This window comes from Panulirus ornatus, chromosome 47, assembly GCF_036320965.1.
Source record: "Panulirus ornatus isolate Po-2019 chromosome 47, ASM3632096v1, whole genome shotgun sequence".
Classification (NCBI taxonomy): Eukaryota; Metazoa; Arthropoda; class Malacostraca; order Decapoda; family Palinuridae; genus Panulirus; species Panulirus ornatus.
In genome coordinates this window covers 20999578-21019376 of record NC_092270.1, presented here as the reverse complement: position 1 = coordinate 21019376, position 19799 = coordinate 20999578, and the positions used below count along the sequence as shown (strand labels likewise).

Here is a 19799-nt window from a genome sequence, read left to right as displayed (position 1 = left end):
ATCTGTTTATCTGTCTATCTGATGTCTTCTTTTTCACTCATATTCACAAGAGGAAAATAAGCGCTCACAGCTTTGTATATCATTTACATGTATCCTCAGCCTGAGTATAGTGTGCTCAGATTAATAGATTTTTGCATTTACTTGAGCTGCAAAGTGAACTTTACCCTACCATACACCATTTTCTCTTGGAAAATAGTTTTACTAATACATATAATAAGAAACCATTCCTTCATTCTAAATATCGTGGAAGATATAAGCTACTTGCTCCCTTCTCTTTCAAGGTTCCATTTTTCTCTTATACCTTCAACAGTAGCATTCCAAGGTCTTTTAATAAACTTATCATTCCCTATACATTTGACTTGACTATGCATTTAAATGGCTATCTTTTTTTTCATACTTCCTGTGATTTTGTTCAGTCAAATACATTTTTCCTCTTTACATTTTACCTATTCCCTCAGTCCTTAGAGTGGTGCACTTTGCATGTCTGATGTTCATGATTAATCAATCCATATATCCTTATATGTTATTTCAACTTTTAAAAGACAGAACAGGAGAAAGAGCATGCAGGGAGTGCTCATCCTCCTTGAAGACTCAGGCTGGGGTCTCGTAAGTGTGTGTGGATGTAACCAAGATGACATGAGAGGAGAGATAGATAGCATTTTTGAAGAAATGAATTTTGATGTTCTGGCTCTGAGTGAAACAAAGCTCAAGGGTGAAAGGTGTAGAGTCATGGGTTATTGAGAGAACAAGAACTAAGGAGGGAGAAGCACTACTTCTAAAGCATGAGTTAAGGGAGTGTGTGAAAGTCTGTAAAGAAGAGAATTCTAGACTGATCTGGATTAAAATGATAGTGGATTATTGGTGCTTATATCCCTGACCATGAGAGGCAGGTGTTTTGGGAGCATCTGAGTGAGTGTCTATGCAATTTTTATGCCAGAGACTGGGTATTAGTGAGGGGTGATTTGAATTCAGAGGTGCGTAATGTGGCAGTTGAGGGTATAATTGGGGGGCATTGGGTATTCACTGTTATGAATGGAAATGTTAAACAGCTTGTGGAGTTTTGTGCTGAAAAGGACTGGTGACTGGGTTAAACCATGGAAGTGGAAGTGAATCATAGGGTAGGTGAGGGGACGAAGGTTTTGAGGGCACTGAAGAATGAGTAGAAAGAGAGATAGTTATCAAAGAGGGCAAAAATGGATGTTTGAAGATATAGCACTCCCAACAATATTATAAGGATGCAAGGCATGGGCTACAGATAAGGCTGTGCAAAAGAGGATGAATGTGTTGGAAGTGAAATGTTTCAGGATAGTGCTTGGAGTGAAGTAGTTTGATTGAGCAAGTAATGACAAGATAAGACAGAGGTGTGATGATATTGATTTAGCAATTAATGACAAGGTAAGACAGAGGTGTGGTAATAAAAAGAGTGTGGTTGAGAAAGTTGAAGAGAGTGTGCTGAAATGGTTTGGGAATATGGAGATAATGAGTGAGGAAAGATTGACAGAGAGGATATATGTGTCAGAAGTGGCAGGAACGAGGAGAACAGGAAGACCAAATTGGAGATGAAAGGATGGAGTGAAAAAGATTTTAAGAGATTAGGGCCTGAACATGCAGGAGGGTGAAAGGTGTGCATGGGGTAGAGTGAATTGGAAAGATGTGGTATACAGAGGTCAACATGCTATTAAGGAACTGAACCAGGGCATACGATGCATCTGAGAGGAGGCATATTGTAAGATTATCAAGTGGAAGAACTTTGTCATAGATAACATGAATGGAGGTTTATCAGGGGGCATACTGTAAAAGTATTACGTGCAAGAACTTAAGTAGTTATAGATAACAGGAATGGATGTTTACAAGGGGGTATTCTGTAAAAGTACTGTATAGATGAACTTTAGTTAAAGACAACAGCATGAAGGTTTATGAAAGGGCATACTATAAATGTATTACATGGAAGAACTTTAGTCATAGATAACAGAATGGAGTTTTGCTAGGAGGCATACTGTAAAAGTATTGTTTGGAAAAACTTTAATCATAGATAACAGGAATGGAGGTATGGTGGAAGGCATACTCTATAAGTATTATGTGAAAGAATCATAAACATGGAACACATTTCAGTATTAGTAACTATGTGTATAATTAACAATTATTAAATGACATGTTGCATCTCAGTCTAGAAAATATTCTTTGAATTCAATGTTAATGGATATTTTTGTTGTATTTAGGCCTCCAGCTTTGAGTATGATTTAATTCTGAATGCGGATGTCAGCTCATCTCATCATCATCAGTGGTTCTATTTTGAAGTGAGCAACATGGAGCCAAACACACCATATGTCTTCAACATCATCAATAATGAGAAACCAAATAGTGAATTCAATTTTGGTATGTGATTCTCTTTCATCAGTGTCATAGAAATGTGATGAAATGCAAATATCTTTTGCTAAATTTTGCAGATTATTGCTAATTGTATGATTAATGTGGCAGTGTAAAAAATTTGACCTGATTTGTGTAAAAAAGTTTAATTTTGGTCTAATGTCTTCAGGAAATTGCCTTTTAGATGTAAGGGTGATAAGTGCATGCACATATGTATCAAGAATTATAGTCATTGTGTTTTTCTATAGAATAGAAATTCTGATTTGAAGATTTTATTGCTGAAATCCATATATTTGACTCTGAAATAAGATTTTTAGCTGACAAAAAATTGAAGTTTCTAGCATGCATTACAAGAAATTATTTTAAGAAAATGTAGATAAATTAAGTTCTTCAGTTTGGTTTGGATCATCCTGTTAAAGCATAGAAATAATGAGATGTAGCTTGGAAAGTCAGTGAAAAGAGAAATTTTATTGGTTGATTGTTGTTTTAAAATGTGTGACAGACTTGTTAAAGGAGGCTGTAGTTTGGATGTGGCCAGAGATATTGATCCATTATTGGTTGAAATGAAGCCTGAAGGATAACTCTTTGTTTGTGACAGTTTTATATTTCATGTTCTTTCACATTACTGAAGCAAGGTGTGATCAAAACCGTGTTCAGCTTGATCAGTCATGTACCAGACATTTCATTACTTGTAATGAGGAATGTGATAATTCTGATTGCCATTTGCAGTGGTGAATTTTTTTCATTGTAGAGGTAGGATGAAGTTTGTATTTCTCTTAAATGTCTTCATATTTTGTTTAAATGATGCTTTATATTACTTTAACATTTCTAATCACACTGTATGTGTTTTCCATTGTTACCTTTTCATATTGATTGAGGTAATTTGAAAATTATTAGGTAATATATAGGATTTTCTTTACATGAAAGTCTCATTTCCATCTCAGGTATGAAACCAGTCATGTTTAGTGTACAAGAAGCTATTGAGGGTCGACCTGCATGGATTCGTACAGGGTATGACATCTGTTACCACAAAAACCACTATTCTCGTGTCCCAAAGAGTCATGATAATGTTCGGTTGAAGAAATCTGCAAATAAGTGCTACTACACAGCAACTTTCACTGTGACATTCCCTCATGCATATGATGTATGCTATATTGCTTATCATTATCCTTACACCTATACTCAGCTTCAGGTTAGTAATATGATCAACCTTGTCATTTTGATTTACTATGTGACTTGATATCACAAAAGCTTGATTTAATCTAGCTTTATGCTTGAATATAGTCTAATAAGACTTTGTCCATTGATTTTATATGCTGATATGCATTGAGAAATCTGGATCTGGTCAACCTTGCATACAGTTGGCAAAGGAAGACCCACAGGCATATGCCTATGTTACCAAAAGAAGGAACAGAGAAGGGGGCCAGGTGAGGATATTTCCTCAAAGGCCCAGTCCTCTGTTCTTAACGCTACCTCGCTAATGTGGGAAATGGCGAATAGTACGAAAGAAAGAAGAAGAAAAAGATTAGCATGCCCTTTGCACCATCACAAGAAAGACATCCATAATCTTGAAATATAGAGCTTCGTCAGTTATAGATTACAATGCATTTGAAATAGAATTGATCACAGTATGGGGGCTGGAAAATCTTTCCTCCTGTATCATCATGCTCTAAAAGTAGGGTCAGGAGAGGAGCTAAGTTATAATTTTTCCTTTAGGTATCATTTTTCTGTTCCTGACTCTACCTTTTTAGGTAGGAAAAGGTGAGCAGGTATGAACGAGAAGAAAATAATGGTTAAATTTCTTTCATTTGGTAAAATAATTGTAGTATTAAGTAGTCTAAATGAGAAAATTGAATTGATGTTGGAACTAGAATTTTGAAAAAATGGCATCATGAAACCCTGTCAGATTTTGTATTGAATGTTGAGTTTTGAGTTACACTTACCTTCTGTACATCTGGATTGACTCATGAATAGGAATATTATAGTTGTAGAATGTTTTGCCAGCCTATTATTCAAGAGATGTATTTTGGACGCTAAAAGACGTAAAACTACGCTGCACAGTTGCTGCTTAAGTATTGGTATGAATTTGGGAATGAACAGAAAGCTTTGGAAAAAAATAAAGAATATAGAAGAAGTTTGCATAAAGGAATACTTATGCCACCTCTAATATGTAGATCTGGAACCCACTGTATATTTATATATAGGTCTGGGTAGGTTAAAGATAAGAGGAATAAAAGTGGATTACTCGCACAATATGTTTTATAGGATTGAATGCAATAGCATCATTTTGTGTATTGAGTTAGAATGAGTGATGTTGAGCTCACTGATGATTCAGCTTAGCATGCAGTATGAAAAAGCAAGTACTTGTTTAAATGTGAAGATTTGTATTTCATTGTAACACATGGGTATGGGTTAATGATATGTATGAGTGACTTGACAGTCTGTATGTATGTGAACCACCACTTAAGGCTAGGAGCAGATTGTATATGAAATTATAAAATCCAGTCTCGAAAGCAAAGACTACTAATATATAATAGAGATATGTGACTCAGAGAAAGTTCATATGATTTTGAGCTTTACTTGACATAATGTTGCATTTTAAGACTGAATTGTTTTTGTTCACCTTTAAGACTGAATTGTTTTTGTTCACCAAGAGCAGTCTTGGTTGTGCGATCTAAACTATGATTCATAGCAAAATGAATTCCATAAATACTCAATGTGTCCAATAATTTTTGTTAGTTTATACTTATCAGATCCCTCCATCTTATTGACAGGTCTACCTCAACAAACAAGATTCATGTGTGCTCCCAAGTAATGTGTTCTACAGTAACCAGGTTCTGTGCTACACACTCAATGGGAACCCTGTTCCTGTTCTTACCATCACTGCCAAGGACAATATGAAGGTGTGGATGTCATTTTTGTAGTTATAGGATGATTTTGTCTGTGATTTGTTACTTTCTGGAAGTTGTGTTTTTCACAATTTCAATTTTAGATTACACTGAATGCTTAACATATACTACTTGAGGTTTGAAATGAAATCATTAGCATACAAGAAAGATTAGACTCATTTTCTTTAATTGTTAAAACTGCACTGGCATAAATTAGTTCAAAAATAGAATTTGGCTCATTATATACGAGAGATTACAGTGTTCTATTGGTATATTGTGCTGTGTGAGTGTCTATAGCACTGCAATATCATTAGACAGGTTTTATTGACAAAATTAATGTATGTCTTTTATGGTGTTTGGTCTTCATTCTTCTGGATTGATACCCAAGTTAACTCTGTTCATCTGATTGATTGGAAACCATGGAGTTGGGATAGGGATAAATTGCTGTTTATTATTTATTGGTTCAAGCATGAAATTTGACTTGATAAATAGAGTATCTCATAGAACCTAGGACAGGACTTTTCCTTTGAAGCTAGACTAACATGTAACACTCACCACGTATGCTGCTTGTCCCAAAATATTGTCATCCTTTTGCTGCCATGTACATTGTGTAGTTGTTAGTCTTTATTTAATCTTGCACTGTTTACAGCCTTTTGTAGAGTCTGCTTTTAATGTTTTCAGTACTCTAGATATTTCATATTTCTTTGAGCAGAACATTAAAGTCTCTCCATCTCTCTTGCTGGGTTCTCAAATATTATTGCTTGGTTCTTCTTTTAAATATTTCATAGAATTCTTTTAGATTCAGTTATTCTGTTTCTCCTGTACTATAAAAATAGTAGTCCTAGATGCTGTGAAAAAGGTTAAGTATTTGAAGAAAATAACAGGGCAAGTGAGGAAAGCAGAAAGGGAAGTTGTTTCAAACAGAGGTGTAGAACAGAGAGTGATTGAGTATTTTGAAAAACCCGAGTGTGGTTGTAGAAAAATAAGTGGATACGGTGTTTTCTGGATGAGTTAGGATATGGAGTGACTCAAAGTGAATGGGATGGTAAAAAGAAAGGAGACTCTTAATATACGATGTACTAGTACAACATTTTTTGGTATGCAGTCATCTGCAATATACATCATGAGACTCTAAATTGTGTGCCAAGTGTAGTATTCTCCAACAACACCACCTTGGCAAAACAAAGATTGATAAAGGATTTGTTTTTCATTTTTCAACCTTCTGCCTATGCTTTTAAATCTTTTGGAATTTAATGGTTTTTGAGTTTTCTGCCAAGAATATGATTTATAAACCTCAGCTCTCCACCATGGCAAAACAAAAACAGATAAAGGATTTCTTTTTTCCATTCTTCATATTTACTCATGCAAATCTTTTATTGCATAAGAATGTTACCATGAGTTTTTTCTTGTGCTTTTTGACCTCACAGGAGTGGCCAAGTTTTCCAGTAGCTGTATCATAAAGATTAGTAGTCAGGTCTGCAAAAACATGATGAGCTGATATTAATCTCAGCTATGTTCAACTTGTCCTACTCTTTATTCTGTCTTCAACCTAGATAGTCATGATTAAGGCATGCTTTTGCTTGTGCCATGTTGGCTGCAGTTAAGAATAAAAAGATGAATAGACAGATTATTTCAAAGTGCAAAATGATAAAATGAGCAGTTTGTTGGTATACAAGTCGATGTTTCACTTGAACACTGATTGAAAGTTGAGAATGGTTATAATTGACCTGAGAGACTGTGTTCCTGATCCACATCCTAGATTTCAAAAAGTTGTAGATGATAATAAATGAATAGATAGTTGCATAGATTATTAACCATACTTACTGGGGTGGGTTGGGCCATTTCTTTCGTCTGTTTCCTTGCGCTACCTCACAAACGCGGGAGACCGGCAAAAAAAATAAAGAAAAAAAAAACTTACTGGCTCAATGCACATTCTGTTATACAGTTTTTATTATTTTCCAGGACAAAGAAGTGATCTTCTTGACTGCCCGAGTGCACCCTGGAGAGAGTAATTCTTCTTGGGTGATGGAAGGCGTGCTTAATTATCTTGTTGGAGACTCCCCTCCTGCACGTTTGTTACTTGAGAAATTCATCTTCAAAATAGTGCCAATGCTAAATCCTGAAGGTGTCATCATGGGAAGTAAGTATACAGTGAAATTATTGTCTTTAGGACATTTTATTGTATTGGACTGTCATACTACAGTACATATAGTTCTTATTAATTAAATAACAAAGGTACTTGTAACTGAATCATGTTAGTGTGTAGGTATATGACAACCTGGAAACACCAACTACCATTGATTTATACCATGATGATATATAGCCATCTGAACCATGACACCCCTGCAGAAACCCTGTACTGTGCTACATGATACTTTAACAGTGAATCTATTAAGGAGAATGCTGTATGAAGTCAAGCAAATTACAGGATAATGGTTACCAGGAAGGCTGTCCAAAACCGAAGCACCATAACCAAAACAGTTATAAAAGGAGAAAAAATTGGAATTTTAGCTTTTGCATTTGCGGAGAGAAGTTTTGAAATTCCGAAAAAATGACAGCTTATATGAAAATGCAGTTTGATGACTTTTATTTAAGAGATATGCCACATGCACCATTTTGAATTGGTAGTTAAAACCTGCATAAAAATTAGAAATACTGTGTATGGGATTTGAAAATTTTGGGATTAGGGATGATTTTTTGGTAGGGGAAAAAAAGTGTGTCTTTGAATGTAGTACTCCCAACAATGTTTTATGGATGTGAGGCATGGGCTGTGGATGAGGCTGTGTGGAGGAGGGTGCAGGTGTTGGAAATGAAATGTGTAAGGAGAATATGTGGTTTGATCAAGTAAGTAATAAAGCGGTAAGAGGGAGCAGTGGTAATAAAAACACTGTGGTTGAGAGAGTCAAAGATGGTGTTTTGAAATGGTTTGGACATACGGTTGACAAAGAGGCTATAACTATGAGAAGTGGAGGAAGCAAGGAGAAGGAAAAGACCAAATTGGAGATGGAAGGATGGAGTGAAAAAGACTTTGAGTGATAGGAGCCTGAAGATGCAGGAGGGTGAAAGATGTACTCAGGATATAGTGAATTGGAATGATTTGGTATACAGGGGTTGATGTGCTGTCAATATACTGAACCAGGGCATATGAAGTGGCTGGGGGAAACCACGGTGAGGTTTGTGGAGCTTGGTTGTGGATGGGGAGTTGTGGTTTTGATGCATTACACAGGACAGCTAAAGAATGGATGTGAGTGAATGCAACCTTTCTTCATCTGTCCCTGGTGCTATCTAGCTAATGCAATCAAGTGTAAAAAAAAGATTGGGGGAATGATTTTTTTTTAATATTTTACACTTTCATTTCACACTAATATAAATGCAAAAATAGTGAATGAGGATACAAAGAGGAAATATGGGAGGAAAATGTGATATAAGATGAGATTATAATACAAATGAATTAATTATGAGAAGATATATGTGTGTACCGTATAGATTTCTTTGAAATGTTCTTGAGTTGTAATTACCTGATATATAGCATTACTTTTTATTATTGAATAAGAATGATAACCATAATGGAACAGTAAGCAATTATGATAGCACAGTATATAGTATATATATATAAATATGTATGTATATATGATAAATGAATAGGACTCAACTTCATTTACATGAGGCTCAAAAGTCACTGTGAATTGTAATCTCGAAGAGCCCAGCTGAATGTTTCCTTACGACTGAGGAGGCCAGTTACTCTAGTGTCTGCAGGCCTTTCCTTTTTTGGCTCTCCTGGGATAAAGTCTTGAGTGGGTGGCCTTATCTGTTGCAGCAAGAAAACAGGATCACTGGGAATAATTTCATTGTTCTGGGTTGCAACATGAGTGTTTGGACTCACATGCTTTAAGGGCATTTCTCTGTTCTCCTGTTTAAGTTCAGGAGCCATTGTCTTGATGTCTTGCTGAGGGGCTGGTGTGACAGTAACTTTGGCATCTTGTGGTAGAGTTGTCATTACTTTCAGAGATGTCAGAGTTGAGGATGTTTGATTGTCCACAGTTGAGGATATGTCTGACTTGACTTCAATTATAGGGCTCTTGTCTTGTTCGTGCTGTGATTGTTGTTTTTGCTGAACCTGCCGTTGATCTTGATGTTGCTGTTCCTTCTTAGGGTTCACAGCTGATGGCTGTCCTAATGTTCGTATCACTGGACTGATGGGATGGTGAAATGTCCTGTTTGGGACATGAGTAACTCCAGGCACCATGGTTGTGTTTCTGCGAGAATATGATGATGATGTTAAAGTCATCTGCAGTAAATTAGTATGTGTTTAGATTGTTGATTATTTACCAATGACTGAAAAGAAAACTGAGGCCAGGTTTGTTTTACAGGTGATTATTATCAGTGAACTAATAACAAAGTAGAAGCCAGGTATGATTTTTGTATAGCTTTTGTAGATATCCTTGTGACCAAAACCATTGTTCATAAAAGGACAGTTTCACTATGCTTTCTGTTAATATTATCACAGCATTAGAACCCCTTTTATGGCACCACTGCAGCCTCAAGATTGTGCTCCATGTGGGAGCAAAGTTTGGGGCAAGAAGGTCCTCGATGATGCTGTATTCTTTTCTGTCCACTGACAATGATACTGCTTCAACAAAGACAACTTCTTGCTTGCGGTGCTACCACTTACAGGCTGAGTTCTTTAACACCAAAGTGTGTGTCTGTATCATATGCAGTTTCACAATATAAAGTTGGGAGTCTAATGCCAGATTTCTTTAAGGATAAACCTCCATTTTTTTATATCTACTTGATTTTCACATACTCTTATTTTACTTTTGACCTACCTCTGTATCCTCTGCACCTACTCACTTGTTGCTCTCAAATACATTCTTGGGGTCAGTTTTACTGTGTCCTCTCTTCCCATAAGAATTACTTTTTAACCATTCATTTCAAAGTGTCAAACTTGAATGTTAATTTTCTCAATACCTATCATCCTGTTTCCATATTTTCCCCCAAACACAGTTCTTAGCTGCTTCCTCACTTATCCCACATGTTGAAAGCTCAAGTTTTGTATGTACATATCCTTTACATTTACATATATTTCTTTTCTATGTAGAGATGTTGAATTTGCATACAAGAATCCTCCCAGCTGATCCTCCACCTAACTCTGCCACTCACCATTGCCTCAGCCCAGTTAAAATTTATGCATTAACTTTATCACTTTATTGTAACCTTGTTTAGATATATCCTGTACTTTTAAATCGATTTTTTTATTTCATAACAAGAAACAGAATACTATTTTTTTTTTCCATGTTGTAGTTCACAAACAGAAGTAAGCATGTAGCATAAGCTATTTATCCATCTATCTTTATCTCTGATGTGTGTTCCTATTGGGAACTCCCTTGCGGGGATGGCCATGGCAAAAGAGTCTCTAGAATTGCTGAACTCCAGTGCCACCACTTAGCCTTTAATACCTCATCCTTAGCAGGCCACTGACAGAGGGCATCTCTCATGCTGCATTTTTAGAGGATCCTGCCTGACGTTCCCTCCAGCTACTGCTACCTAATATGTCTATCTAATGATCCAAACCACCACTTCTTCCTAATGCTCCCAGCCAATGTTCCTACCTACAACTTCTGCCCAGTGTTTCTACCTAATGCTACTGTCTAACGTTCCTACCTACTACTTTTGTTTATTGCTGCTTCCATTTTGCTAAAAGGTAGGCCTAGTAAATAGGACTCATCGCAAAAAAATGTAGAGTTAGGAAGAATGAGTTGTGTGGTAAGTGTCTGTCAAGTGTTATTTGTGACAAGGAGACATTGTTTGCTTGTGGAGAGAATGCCAGCTGGCCACATCTGGGTGAGACAGAAAGAAAAGATAGCTACTTAGGTCAAAGGAGAGCAGCTTGACAACCAGTGAAGTGCTTGATCACCATGCAACTGTTACTGACCCTCCCGATACCCAGGTGGATAGTACTGGCAATATACCTCCCTGGTCTGTGGCTGCCTGCCAACCACTGTTTTTATGGGTAAGGTGGCGAGGGAGGTGAATGCAAAGGTCTTAGAATAAGGGACAGGTTTGCGATATGCTGAAAATTGGGTGATGCGAGAGATGAATCAATTGCTCTTTGTAGATGACAGCCATTGCTCTGGTTGCAGATCTGAGAGAGCAACTCCAAAAGCTAGACAAAGTTGAGCAAGTGTGTGAAATAAGAGAACCAAGAGTAAGCATGAACAAATGAAAAGGAAAGGCTTGCAGCAGGGGGATAAGATAGGATAGTTTAGGAGTGGGTGTTGAAGGAGAGGTGTATGTCTGTTAGAGCAGAGATAGTTATGTTTAAAGTAGTCCCAATAATGTTGCATGAATGTGAGTCTTCAGTCTCAGACACAGAGGAAAGGACGAAGGTGAATTTTTTGGAAATGAAATGCCTGTTAATAGTGTAAGGCAGGTTAATAGTGTAAGGAATGACTATAAAAATGAGTTATGGTTGCATGCATAGTCAGACTGAGGGCTAACTATAGTATGCTGAAATGGTTTGGACATAAGGAGAGGATGAGCAAAGAAAAACTGATTAAGAGAATTTACTTGTCAGAAGTCGTGGGATTAAGGGGAAGGGGGAGAACAAAGGAAACGAAAAGGTGGAATGAAAGAGGCATTACTGGGGCCTGAACATTCAGGAGGTTTAGAGGCATGCATGGGATGGAATGGATTGGATTATTGTGGTATATTGGGAGCAACATGCTGTCACTGGGCTGAACCAGGGCATAAGAAGTCAACCATGGAATAGTTTAAGACATGTGGCTGTGAATGGTAAGCTCTGGTACTAGTTCTTTATTCAGGCTAGCTAAATAGTTGATGTGTGCAAATTTAGCCACTGTTTGTTAGTTCCCAATACTACCTCACAAAGGCAAGAAAAACATTGTGGATTATAAAATAATGTAATATCATAGATATTTTTGAATGTTGAACTTTTTGAAGTTAATCATTATTAAGCTGTTAAAGATCAGGTAAGTAAAACTATTTCACCCTAAAAAGGCCCTGTATAAACATTACCTTCTCTTACCCCTGAGAAGCACCGCGGTTGGTAGTCACATAATTGAAGTAGAAGCATCGAGTCTGCTCACAAATGAAGTGCCTTTGATCCATGCAGTTCTGTGGCGTCCAAATTCCCCTCTCAGTGCTCATGCATGACTGCTGGGACTTGCTGTTGTGGGATGAGGCAAAGGATAAGAGTAATAATACTTGCATAGTAACTGAAATTAGGATAGAATGTTGATCTAGAAGTTAAGAAGTGTTCTAGTGTATCATCTAATATATTATATGATCACTAAAAGTATTCATTCTGGTCTTTCAGTGTTGTCAGAACATTTCTGGGTTTCCAAATGTAGTTGTAGAACATCACTCGCTATAAAACAGGAAAAGTGCTTATGGTACACGTATGGCCTCTTTGCAGCTAATTTGTTTGAGGTCTCTCCTTTTGAAACTTGGCTCTAACCCCCTCTGTCCTTACCATACAGGTACAGTACTTCACCCATGCTACTGGTTTCACTTTGTAGGCATTAACCCTCCCAGTGCCAGACTCTTTAGAGAGTATCATATTCATCACTGACCCTTCTTGTGCCTTTACTATCTAGAACATCATATTCTATAATCATCATGTTCTCCGTAAAGAAGTATGTTCTAGTACAGAATGTTTCTGTATGTACCAAATTTTGTGCATCACATCCACAGGAAATGCACCAAGCCTGAAGTGGAGAGGGCAAGGGAAAGGAGATGGGTGGGAGGGAGAATAGGAGGTAGAGGAAAAAAGCAAAATGAAAGTAAGAAACGAGGAGTGGGAGAGGACCAGAAGATTGAAGATGATATGTGCTTTCAGTGACAATTTGGTATTATCTCCAAGAAGTATCAGTTCATCCTTACAGCTTCTAGGATGACCATTCATCAGGTTGCATACAAAGGTATCTAAAGCTGGGTTGTGACCACGTGGCCACCCATTGCAGAACTTTTCGAAAGGAGAAAAGTTTAAGGGTAGATTTCTTTCCTTGCTCTAACATTGTGAGCCATAGCAAGACATGCTCATGACATGCTTTGATGTATATGGATGAGGTGCTGAGGGAGATAAATGATTAGTGTGTAGTATGCTGGGGGTTTGGAGACTTGGGGATGAATCAGTTACTGTATGCAGATGATACAGCTCCCAAGGAAAGAAACTCTATAAGCTGGTAAAAGTTTAGGAAAATGTATGGAAGGAGAAAGTTGATGGTAAGCATGAAAAAAGGTAAGAAAATAAAATGCTGACCAAGGTGTGCTGAAATTGCTTTAAACATATGGAAAAGATGAGTAGAGAACTATGAATTAACTTTCTCTCAGAAGTGGAGGGAAGAAGTGGGAGGGAGTGACTAAGAAGTAGATGCAAGGATGGAGTAAAAGAGGGTTTGGTGTGCTGAGGCCCAACATTCAGTCAGATGTGAAACACATATGGCAAAGAATTATTTGGATTGGTGTAGTAATGGGACAATTTGGTATATGAAACAGTCCAGGTAAACCACGTGGTCTGAGGAGCTTGGATGTAAATAGTAGGCTCTTTTAAATACCTTATTCTATACATACAGGGTGAATGTTTGCAAAGGAGGCTGTCATTCATTTGTTTCTCATGCTACCTTGCTACGTTAGAATAATGTTAAAGAATATTTTTTGAGCTCTAGGTATGAAAACTGGAATGACCAGTAATGTTCAGTACATCAACGGTAAAGAAAGTTTAATAATACAGATCAATAGGTCTAAAACTTACGTAAGTGGAGGACCTCCTGCTTCCCAGAAGTTGAAGGTGTTATTGAGAGGTTGTCCAGTGCTCATCCAGATCCACATCTCTGAGCCCAGTTGATTGCCACTTGTCCAGTAATTGCTGTTGATGAAGTCTGGGGAAAGGCCAGATGCAACTTGATGATGAACATATATCCTCATTATAGAAATGTAATGTTGAATTGAAAATTATAGACTAGTTTTAAGGGCATCCAAACAATAAACTCAACTTTGCATTGCTCTTAATTCTGGTGAAGCCCTAGAGGTTCTTGGTACTGCCTCTTGCCTGATGCCTACTGATAATTGTTTCATTCCTTGCTCCATAGTAAATCCATCATTTTAACTTAGATTTTAATACTGTTTGGTATAACCATGGTCATACACTTTTAGAGCTACATTTCCTATTCTCTTCCATAATAGCCTCTAGAATTATTGCATATTCTTTACATTCAGAACTTAAGGTAAGTTGTTCCTCTCATCCACTAACCTGTTAAAAAAAAAATATTTCCCTACTTATTTTCAAATTCTTTTGTCAGTGTCCCAAACTGTCTTCTTGAACAGTCCCACTCATTTACTACTCTCTGTTTTACAGGCTCTAGAATTTATGCATGTTCTCTCCATTCACTACTTCATGTAACTTGTTCCCCTCATCCGCTACCCTGTTATTAGAGAAATATTTTTTTTTTTATTCTTTTTGTCTGTTTCCCTTACTGTCTTCTTAAACAGTTCCTCCATTTGTTCAAAGCTGTTCCATGTTGATATCATCAAATTTTGTGATTTCCCCTGTCTGTTTCATAAGCCTTGATTCAGCCTACTGCCACCCATATACCACAACACTGCAATTTACTCTTTCCCTTAGATGCCTATCACCCTCCTTAATGTTCAGAACCTGGCATTTCAAAGTTTCATTCCCTCTATTAATCCATTTACTCAGTCTTCCCATCCCTCTTGCTCCCTCCACTTCTGATATGTAGATCCTCTTAATCAGTCTTGCTTTGCTCATCTTTTCCACTTCTGACCAAGGCTCAACTCCACTCCACCAAACATACACCAATCTGAAACTAGACTGCCCAAACTGTTTCTTCTTGATAGCATGGGTTGGTACATCCCATACCTAAGAAGGGTAATTGTTCTAACCCCTCTAACTAACACTCTGTTGCTTTGACATCTACTGTTTCCAAAGTCTTTGAATCCCCCTCAACTACCATGTCCTGAGACATTAATCTCACAGTCTTCTCACTTATCACCAGTGTGGCTTCTGTAAGGTGAGATCCACCAGTGATATTATTTCCTATCTCACTAATGTCTGACCATCATCATTGAAAGATTTTTGGGAATCCTATGTAGTTGCCCTTGATTCCATATGAAGCCTTTTTTTTCCTGTCTCTCCCAAGAAACACCACTTTATTTTCCTGTCATATCAAGCCTTTTCTTTTTTTTTTCTCTCTCTCTCTCCCAAGAAACACCACTTCATTTTCCTATCATATCAAGCCTTTTTTTTCTCTCTCTCTTTGCCAAGAAACGCCACTTCATTTTTCTACTTTTTTAAAGATATTTCTAATCCACTGTCCCTCATCTTACAACTGTCAAATACTTTCTCTAGCTCTGTATTAACCAGTTTGATTATTCTGTACTATTCATCTGTATGGATACTTGTAATCTTTATCCTTCTTTTAAGTGCATGTTTAAGTTTATGTGTGTATGTACATATTACTGAATATGTATGTGTGCATGGTGCTTACTGTGTGATTTGAAGAAGTCGTAGATTTCATTGGCCTCCTCCACCCTCTCAAAGCTGAGGAGTTCCATACCAATGGTGCGACAGTACTCATAAGCCAGGAACCAGTTGAGCTGTGGTGAGTATGGTGAATCATTGGAGATGAAATACCGTGAGTTAGCCAACTCCACTGTCCGAATCCGCTGGCCTGTTGGGAGAAATATGTAAGTTGATAGTAATAACTATGAATGAGAGAAATATGGGGAATTGGGAGGAGGAGGATGGACATGAGTACCTGGTTTAATAGGAAAGGACTTGTTCTTAACATGGCACATTCTTTTATGATAAGTAATTACTTCTTCACATTAGCGAAGTAGCATCAGGAATATATTAACGGTGGCCCCACTTGCAGACTTCCACTCTCTGGTTGTCATGTATAATATAGCTAATTTAAAGCCTACTTTCCTTAGAAAAGCTCCAGAAACTACTGCATGCTTTGTGGTACGTATATCTATGGTATATCTGGTAAAAATGGGGCTTGTCAGTTGTTGAAAAGCTTACAAAATTAGATGTATAAAATATGCACCTCCTTTTATTTAGAGGAAAAGTATTATGTTTTTGACTGATGGAAAAATATGTATATATATATGAAGCAGTTTCTGCATCTGTAGGCTAATGTTTGACCATTGTCCAGGGCTTGTAGCATCCATGTAGCTTGCACTACAGATGTATGCACTTTCACATACACATCAGTGATCTGTTTATGGCTGTTCATGTGCATTCACTTTTTTGAGAAGTAAACTCTGAGTTTAAATTTTTCTATGAAAGAAACATTCTGGAAAGAGCCAAAGTTGCTCAATGAATGTTAGGGCAGGTTATCAGTTAGAACACAAATGATCAGAATGAAGAACTTCATCAAGAGAGGATGTAGAGTCAGAGGAGGAAATAAGTGAAGACCAAATGCAAATTTTTCAATGTCGTTACAGTGCAGAGAGGGAGCCTGGCTCTCATGGAGGTCAGGTGGGACAACGAGGCCAACTCCCAGGGCCCAGTTCTTAGGTCCCTCACCACCAGTGGGGCATGCCCTAGAGCATAGGACCTGCACCTCCTGAGATTTAGGGAGGTTTATCTCAAACAACTTTACAGTGCAACACACTTATCCCAGCAACAATAAGCAGTAAAGAGGTGGAACAGGGAAGAGGCTATGGAAAATATCAGAATGTCAGAAAGAAACATGAGAAAGTTAATGAAGATCTTGATCCATACAGCTATGGAGTAGTCTCAACATATATGATAAAGGAATGTGCAAAAACACCTGATAACCACTTGGAATGTTAAAAACAAATAGCTTTTCGAGGGCTTGATGCTGAAGGAGTGTTACAGAATAAAAGTCATGCTAGCTTTTAAGGAAAGTAAGTAAGGAGAATGAAGTGGACCACCAACCAAACTCCATGACGAGTGCAGTATGCACTGAACTGGTAAAGTTAATTTCAGTTAGCAAAGGATGATTACTTGTAATGGAGAAACTCCATCAGACGGAGAGTGGGGTTTAAGAGGAGGGCAGTAATGCTTCACACAAAAGTAAATGTCCATTTTAGAGGGATTTACATAAAAGAATGGGTGGGTGCATGACTTATTTTCGTTCTACCTGGGGACGTATGATATAGTTCCCCATGAGAGGCTGGTAAGGAAACTGAATGTACAGGCTAATGTAAAGGGGAAACTATTTTGGGTGATCAAAAAGGGTTACAAGGAAACATGTTACATTTTTCTAAGTAGGTAGAGGGTAACCAGTGGCATACAGCAGGGTGCGCAGTCTTAGGAGTGCTATTATTCTTGATGAAAGGGAATGACTTCCTATTATTAGAATCATGCTAAATGTTTACACATGATGTTATGAGCATGAGAAAAGTAAAGGAATCCCAAGGTTACATTAACTTATAAAGAGACTTACGCAGATAAACTACAACCCAAAAATTTTGCAGTAGTAATGAATAGGAGACAATAAGTGAAAGCCCCGGTATGGCTCATATTGGTCAAGAAATACCTTTCATTAGATCTGGGTGAGAGGGACCTGGGGATTGACACTGTACCTATTCTGTTGATAGAACTTAGCATATTGAGAACTTTGGTAGGGACGAACTGTAACTCCATTTATTTGCAAGGATAAGGGAAGGTTTGGTGGGAAAGTGGTGAAAATAATGATTAATTCAGTGGTCATTTAGTGTAAATTGCCAGAAGTTAAGTATGTGCACATATCAGTTAATATTTCCTTCGAGACATTTTGTTTAGAATAATTGTAAGAATAAACACATTGTTTTCTGTATACAGGTTTTGCCCAAAGGGGGCCAGTCCCCCCCCTCTCGGTATGCCCCTAAAAGTATTAGTAAAAAATTCCTGTAATTCTAATAAACAGAAATTAGCTGACACCTTAAGGGCGAATCTCTGGTAATTAATATAATTATGAATAAAGGGTCACTTGAAATGGGGGTTGTGAGGAGCAGAGAAGATAGACAGGGAGTTACATAAATGAGTTACATTGACATATTATGTATATATGATGGTGTAGGAGCTTCATACCTGCTGTGAGGGAGGCTATGGCCAACACCAGGACTCCGCCCAGCATTGCTCTCGCGCTCATCATGGTGGCCAGTCCTCCTGCTGGGGCAATTTGGTGGTTTGAGAAGGCTCCTGTGGAAGGAGGAACAGGAGTAGTTAGTGTAGGTGGGACGACGCGTCTACCTTGCTCACCCTCTGCCTCAACACTGGCAACTTGTCCTTCCCAGAATCCTAGACTGAAGCCCGCCTGCCTACCTGCCCCGCGCCCTTCCTGCCCCGCCTCCCCCGCGCCCTGCCTCCCGCGCCCCGCCCCCTTGCCCCGCGCCTTACCTGGTGACTGCTGAAGCCCCTTTATCTCTCATATCTCTCTGTACTTGTATATACTCCTTTCTCAACAATAATTGTTTAGATACGCGCCATCTAGATAGAGTTACGCCGAACCTAACCCTCGGGTCAACATTAACATAGGGTTTATTGTTGTCTGCTGGAAGGGCGAGAACATATATCATCTCAAAAAGAATATATCATTTATTTTTTCCCCCCGTTTTCTAGTTTTATCCTGAGCGTGGCGTACCACACCCCCCATGTACCTCTGGGTTTCCTGTACGGGGGCGAAGGGAAATACACCGGAGATGGCTACAGGAAGTTAAGTAAGATGACAGACATTTCCCCCCCCCAAAGGGGGCTGAGGTCAGGCCGGGGGGAGGAGACTGCTGGTTAAACCCCCCCCCCCCCCCTCCAGCAGGAAAATGGGGTATGTTTTAAAAGGGGGTTTTAAGGGGGGTAAACCCCATTTTTTGGGGGGGGAAAAAAGGGGGAGGTATTTAAAAATTTTTTATTAAATTTAATTATATTTTAAAGGGGGGTTTATTAAATTTAAATAGATAATTTTTATTAAATTTAATATATTGTTGTTGTTTATTGCCCCTTTTTAGGAATTGTAGTGGTTGGTTGAATTACCCAAACCCTAGTTGAAACCCCCCCCTCCCACCAACCCTCCCATTTGTTCCCCCTTCCCCCCCACACCCCCCAACAAACCCCCCAAAGTTGTTCCATCCCCTCCCACACCACCTTTCCCTTCCCTTTTTGTTCCCTCCCCTCCACACCACACCCTCCCATGTTGTTCCCCCCCCCCTCCCCCACAAAAACCCTCCCCTGTTGTAAACCCCCCCCTCCAAACCCAACCCTTTCCCTGTTGTACCCCCTCCCCTCCACACCACCCCTTTTTCCAGGGTTGTTACCCCCTTTCCCCACCCCCCAACAATTTTCCCCCCAAAGTTGTTCACCCCCCCACACCCCCAACCCAAATAATGTTGTTACCCCCTTCCCCACCCCCCAACAAACCCCCCAAAGTTGTTACCCCCCCCCCCACCCCAACAAGCTAAAGTTGCACCCCTCCCCCCAACCCAAACATAACCCCCCCAAAGTTGTTACCCCCTTTCCCCCAAAACCCCAACCCTTTTTGGTTTGTTCCCTCCCCCCCC

At 38.6% G+C, this 19799-nt stretch overlaps 2 protein-coding genes across 6 annotated transcripts in view; one reads left to right on the top strand and one right to left on the bottom strand.

Moving 5' to 3' along the window:
* LOC139763658 (cytosolic carboxypeptidase 1-like) overlaps positions 1-7506 on the top strand; it is a 133760-nt gene extending 126254 nt beyond the window's left edge. For all 5 annotated transcript variants that reach the window (XM_071689953.1, XM_071689949.1, XM_071689951.1 and 2 more), the window contains 4 exons: positions 2220-2376; positions 3312-3559; positions 5142-5270; positions 7218-7506. In XM_071689953.1, the coding sequence (XP_071546054.1) occupies positions 2220-2376; positions 3312-3559; positions 5142-5270; positions 7218-7481 (798 nt within the window). In that variant the 3' untranslated portion in view covers positions 7482-7506. The remainder of the gene's footprint in view (positions 1-2219; positions 2377-3311; positions 3560-5141; positions 5271-7217) is intronic.
* LOC139763661 (uncharacterized) lies at positions 7413-18562 on the bottom strand. The gene is made up of 5 exons (XM_071689957.1): positions 18337-18562; positions 15782-15964; positions 14029-14155; positions 12301-12441; positions 7413-9511 (listed from the first exon to the last, which is right to left on the bottom strand). Exons 1-5 carry the CDS (start codon positions 18398-18400, stop codon positions 8932-8934), a joined length of 1095 nt encoding a protein of 364 aa, XP_071546058.1. The 5' UTR covers positions 18401-18562; the 3' UTR covers positions 7413-8931.
* Between the last annotated feature and the right edge of the window lie 1237 nt (positions 18563-19799).